The 6,405-nt window shown below is 39.8% G+C and overlaps 1 protein-coding gene across 1 annotated transcript; it reads right to left on the minus strand.

Annotated features, from left to right (window-relative positions):
- Positions 1 to 5,699: 5,699 nt before the first annotated feature.
- Positions 5,700 to 5,942, minus strand: LOC104457449 (serine palmitoyltransferase small subunit B-like). The gene has a single exon (XM_010083566.1). It carries the CDS (start codon positions 5,940 to 5,942, stop codon positions 5,700 to 5,702), a length of 243 nt encoding a protein of 80 aa, XP_010081868.1.
- Between the last annotated feature and the right edge of the window lie 463 nt (positions 5,943 to 6,405).

Here is a 6,405-nt window from a genome sequence, read left to right on the forward strand (position 1 = left end):
ACTTACAGCTCTGTATTATGTACCCAAACAATAGGTAATGTCTGATGCAGTCAGATCATACACAATTCTCTGCACTCCGACAGGATGCAAGATACATAAAAGATAATCTTGAAAACAAGTTATTTTAATGTAGGTTTCTAATATAATTTTTAAAAATCATCAGAAGTTAAGTTCAAGTGTTAATGGCCTTTAATGCATCACTTCGTTATGCAGAGAAATGAGCCATCCATTGATGTATAACTGAAAGCAGCTCTGGGTATCTTCAGGTAAGTCTTTCAAATGAAAAAGGTTGTTACAGGATGTGAATACTCCGGGGGGCTTTGTTGGGGTTTTATTTGAACTTTAACCAGCTTTCTAAAAAATACAGGTGCTTCTCAACAGCATATTTTAGTTTGCTGCGTGACACTGTAGCCTCCACATGCAACATGCAGTGGGAAGCAACAAAAAGGTTTCATTTGTCTCTAATCAAGCATGTGCCGGACCCACCAAAGGCGTAGTATACTTTGGATAAAAATTCTCCAATTGGCAAAGCCGTCACATCTCTCCTATTAGATGGATGCCTGAACCCCAAGCTGTTAAGTGAGTTGTATCACAAACTCACCTACTGAATGTGTTGTGGGTTGGTTTTTTTTAATGTGATTACAATTTGATTTGAGCAAGGTCAGAAATCACATGCTCATTGAATCGCTAAGCACCTACAGGCTTCATCTTCTACTTTCCTGCCTGGCGGATCCTTAAAGAGGAGCGCTCTCCATAGGAGGGTTGTGGAGAGTCTCACTCCTGCACATCTGTTGGGAATTGTAGCAATGGATACAAGGTCAATGCACATCAAAAGGTCTCTCCTCTTAAGGTGGCCACATACCAGCCTCAGCTGTCTGTGCAAACCCAACTGGTGAGCAGAATTTGTGAACTCATGGGATAAGCAGGAGGTATCCCCTGAGCTGCTCAGCTGCCGCCCTCCGCTCAGCGAGGCAGCAGTTACAGCCAAGGACAAGGTGCCTGTTAGGTACCCTAAATAACTTCCTGGTAAACTTTAGGAGCTGCAGTGCCTCTAGTTTTAAACAACAGATGAGTAGTGGAAAAACTCTATTATGAGATTTTGGGCCACATGTTAAGTATCTAAACTGAAACAGGTAATATTCTTGCTTGCACTTCCTATAGCCTTCAAACCAAAACAGGAATAATCCCATTACACATAAAATGTTGACTCTTGCCTTTGAAGAAACATCCTTTTGAAATGGTAGGCTATTCATTAATGGGTTTTTTCATATACATTCTGTAGAAACAAAAATAAATTCTAACCAAGTTAGCTGTATTAGAAGGGACAACATTTTAGTGTTGTGCAGTTGTAAGATCCATAAGAGGACGCCTCTTAGTACCCTCAGCTTTGCTTCTCCTTCCAGTTCCACGGACAGGGCTGGCAGTTCAGAAGGGAAGGTGTAAGTCAGCGAGGTGAGTGAGAAACTACTGATGCTGCAGCATAAGAAGTGCTGCAGAGGCAATGCTTTGGCCTACTCAGGGAAGCAAACACTCACAATTTCAAAGCTTCACTTTTGTCCCTCTGAAAAATATCTAGAAAAACTTCTATGTAAGTACTATTCTACATTGGAAATGTCACCAATTTAGGAAGAAGTAATTTTCTGTGACAAAGACAACTATAAGCTGTCGCATGAAGCAGTTTCAGCTGAGCAGGAAAGTTAGGCAGAAAGTTTCGGCCAAGCAGGATTGCGTAATTTAAGGTCAGCTTTGTAAGAGGAAACGTATCTGCTGTAAACCCAACATTGTCCTAAACAAATACACACAAGATGAATATATTCTCTGGGATGCAGAGGCTATTAAGTGCTGACAAGTTCACCTTAGAAACAGGATTTTCAAGTTGGATAATGACTAGCTAAGATAAGAACTCAAAGTATGCTCAGATGTAAACAGGAGCATAGACAAAATGTATACATCGTAGTAGCAAAACAACAGAAGTAACAAGAAGGAGCAGGGACTTATCTGAGGCCTCCAAAAATTGTTAGAAGTAATCCATAGAAGAGGAGGTAAAGTTCTGTGCAAAAAAACATAAACATCTTTATTGCCTTTAGAAAGTTTAAACTATTTGGATGGATAAAATACAGATTATAGTTTAATGAGAGAGATAAGCTGTAAAACTCCTGCAGTAATAAACCTTCACAATGAGGATGCTGTGAATCTACCATTATGTATTATAGCTGTAAAGATCAAAGAGTTCACTGTGAACAGCACAAGCTGCTTTACTTTAGCAGACGTTTATGATTTTGCCCTTTAGTTTCAACTCTTGCTGAACCAGCATTGGCAAGCTGTGCAATTTAAATAGGAGATTCCTTTTAAAAAGTAAGTGAAACAGCAATCTGAATGGTGCTCCACATCACCCTCCCTTTCCTGTTTAATGTATAGTATCACAGGGACATAAACTTCCCCTGTATAAACGTATGGACTGGGAGGTCAGGTCTGTTCATAAAGGTGGGGAGTGGAAGTGACGTTACAGTACGAGACTGATTATATGTCAGAAACGTTGACAAGTTAATACTGCATGTTTAAGCCCACATTTGTAAATGCTAAAATTAATTCATTTCTTGACAGAAAGTCACTACGCAGCACATACTGCATATACAAGCGTACACTGGTTAACAAACCTAGGAGAGATCAACAAGTGTTGTGCGTCTGATTGATAAAAAAACCCTGTAAACAGCAACTGCAACCATCTCTTCTCCCATGTGCACACACCCAAACGCTCAGCCCCCACGGACAGTGCAAAACAGGCGTGTGAGATTAGTAGCTATCTAGTTCCACAGGCATTGGCATAAGGATTTGATATTCTCTGGTTAAGCAACCAGATCCTCTGACAATGTTTAGGTGATGAAGCAGCCATCCCAGTGTCTGGCAACCAACCTCCTGCTCACGTAGATTCTGTGTGTACATGAGTATCTCTGTGCACTGTCTGCAGGTGGCTGGCCTGTCTGCGTGCAAAAGTTTGTCTGAAAAACCTTGTTCTTGGTTGTGCAAGAAACTCAGGCAAAGCACAATGGAAATGCTACTGGTGCTAGCAGGAAGTCATTTGGAACAGAATGTGATGCAGGTGTCCTTAGAGAAGGGTGTTCCTGCAGGAATTGCAAGGAGTAGTCCATTTGCTGTTCCTCTTGAAATACTTTCTGCTTCGGCCACACGATAGTATGGATAGATTTGCAATGCTTATCACCAGGTTTAAAAAATAAATGTTGTGGCCACTCAGTGCAGACTGCTGAGCCAGTGCAAACTCTGGTGACTGAAAAAAATTTTGAAAAACTTTGAAGCAGGCTCTTATCAGTAGTCTTTATTCCACATTGGATAGCATCATTCTCACACAGCTGGGATAAATACTGTATCAAGTACATGGTTAGTTTGATAGACATCAAGTTATACCAGTGCCTGAACTTGATCAAATTTAGATTGCCAGATGAGCATGCACAGGCCTGACATTAGGAAATCTGGAGCCATGGCCTTATTCTATCAATTCAGCACCTCGAGCTGCTGGTCAGAGGGCAGCTCCCAGTAGGGAACCTGCCCAAGCAGGTTAGTGTTTTGAAACTGAAATTGCAAGGTGGATTTCACATGTAATATTTTAAATCTTATTCTGTAGATAAGAGCCTTGGTGACATGCAGGGAAAAGACTGTAATAAGCAAAATTAATCAAGAAGTTGTTTTTCTTTTCAGCTGCCACTTGGCCCCTTGTTTCCTTCTTTGCTTTTTGGTGCTTTCCTGGTTCTCTCCAATTCACAGAGCTGAGCTGGGATCTCTGCTGCTGTGGAATGGCATGAAGAGCTGAAACGGCATTGCTGTCCCTAGCAGACCCCCAGGAGCCGTGCTGTGCCGAAGCACAGCCGCATGCAAACAGGGCAGCTCCACAGACACCAGCCTCTGCTGGCTGCTGCAGAAGAGGCATCAGGCACTTGAGGTGACCACAACAAACATCAAGTGGGTTTGCGCTGGAGAGACAGGAAAGTGCGGCAGTAAACAAAAACACGCCCTGGATAAGAGTTCCTACTTCTCCAGTCTGATGTCAGATTCCTTAATGTCGGCAAATACTTTGTGTATAATTACAATATTATGTGTATAATCTTCTACTGTAATTTAGTGTAAACATAGCTATGTTGTCCTGCTTATGCACTGAGCTTTCTTCGCACAGATATAATGCAGTATGTGCACATCTCTCTGGCACATATAATGCAAAATACTGCACTTGCTTATCTACGTTATAGACTGACAGTTTTGAAACAAAATTTTTGTCTTCATAAATAGTTTAATAATTGACATAACTAAAATACTATGTTTCCCTCTTCTGTTCTGAAACATCAATATATGCAATAAACATACTGAGCATGAAAGCTGCTAGGAGCAAATGTAATTCAATCGCGTGGTAAGATGACAACATAATTAGTGTCTTCGCTTTATCTGGTCTATGACCAAATCTCATTTCGTAAGTCATTTGACTGACACTTACTAATAACATCCTATTCTCTTGAAGGAAAGGACATTCTAGGAGCATCTCTATGCTGGAAAGATGTAAGAAAACTTACTTCAGTGTGGGTGGGAGCAAAGCTGCATTTATGTTACCCTCTGCGCACCCTCCTACTACTCTGTTCTTCTCCTGGGATGATACAGAACACCGATTCTAGTTGCCATGTTAATTGTATTGGTACTTCATCCCTGGCCAGCTCTGGTCAATGTCTGCTGTAGAGAGCTGGCTACACAGGCATCTTGTGTTTATGAGGCTGAAGCTTAAAAAACAGATTTTGAAACAAAGTCAATTACAGGGTGTCCAGCACATTCGTTACAAAGCCTGTGGTCTCAACAGTTTGCATTTCAGACACTACTCAACAGGTAGAGTATAGAAGGAGGTAAAAGAGGGGGAATAAGGCGTTTATTACAAAAGGAGAGATATTGTACTTGAGGTAGGGTTTTTATTGTTTTTTAACTGAAAGGTCCCTACCACAACTGAATAGGTAGTTTCACATTCTGTATATGATATGCATGCTTTACCAGCATGTAAAACAAAAATGATATTTTTTTAAAGTCCAAGAAAATGAGGCTTTTATTATACATTTTCATGGAAGTAAATCTCCACATTTTTAATAAATCAACTGCATTATTTGCTTAGTAATGGTGAACCAGTCAAGTAATTCAGTGTATTAAATAATTGAGACAAACTAAATAAATAATAAAATCATTCTATAAATACATACATACCAAGCTTAGAGAAGCAGCTTATAGTTGTATAGTAATGTGCAAAACCTTTCGTGTACGTATCGCTCCTGTCAGCAAAGCTATAGCAGACAGGAACAAATGTATGTCATATAATTTCTCAAGGTGAAAACTCTCCACATCCAAGCAGCTCTTCCTGGAATAACAAAATATGCAGCTCAGTAGTTTCTGTACCAAACCCAGCTTTGTAACTCCAGCCAGTCTTTAAAATTGAAAGCTCTCTAAGAAGCAGTCAGTCAAACGATAAAAACAAGGACTGATTGAAATTGTTTTGGCAAAATCATTTGCTGTCAGAGAGTCCCGCAATACAGAAAAATATTAAGAGATACTGCAGAATAAAACAGTGTTTGTACACACTCTGAACCTGTTTCTAAATAAAAACGGAGTGTTAAGAAAAAAACTTCTTTGATCCAAAAGTCAGTGTTGGGTTGCCAATGTTACTTCACAACAGAAACAGTATTTTCATGTTGGTTTCCAAATAATTGCAGGAAGAATTGAAAAGCCATGCTAATGTGGACAGGGACAAAGACGTAAGCAGTGTATAATACCATAATTAACATTGTAATGTTAAAAGTGTAGAAAAGCAGTTTTTCCCAGGGCTCCATGAGATAGCTGCAGGTGATTAGTTCAAACTGGCAGTACAGCCAATAGAGATAGTTCTTCGTGCTCTTAATATCCATCTTCAACTTTGTGCTGCTTCTGAAAGCCTCCCCTATCACAATAAAGGATAGTTAGTAGAAACAGACACTCTACTGGAAAAAAAAAAAGGCAAAAAAAAAAAAATCATATGGGCAGCAACTTGGTTTGCTCATACTGACCATTTTTAGTAAATGATACTTTAAAAATACAAGAGATCTAAAATTCCAACATCGCAAATACATTTTAAAGCATAAAACATGATCAGACAGTAACAGACTATAATGAGTCATTCTTTTACCCCGTCCCATAAAAGGCATCATTTGTACTCCTTTTTCCTTTCCTACCTTCAGTTCTGAACATGACATTCCAATTCAGACCACTGTGTACTGGGCACCATTATTTACTAAGGCAGCTCCACAATATCTCTTTCCAGTAATCCAACACTTGGTCACCCAATAATTGTTGCAATTCTGTTCTCCAAGCCAAACTCTCCTTTCATAACTC

The sequence above is a fragment of the Pterocles gutturalis genome, unplaced genomic scaffold, assembly GCF_000699245.1.
Source record: "Pterocles gutturalis isolate BGI_N339 unplaced genomic scaffold, ASM69924v1 Scaffold53880, whole genome shotgun sequence".
NCBI classification, from domain to species: domain Eukaryota; kingdom Metazoa; phylum Chordata; class Aves; order Pterocliformes; family Pteroclidae; genus Pterocles; species Pterocles gutturalis.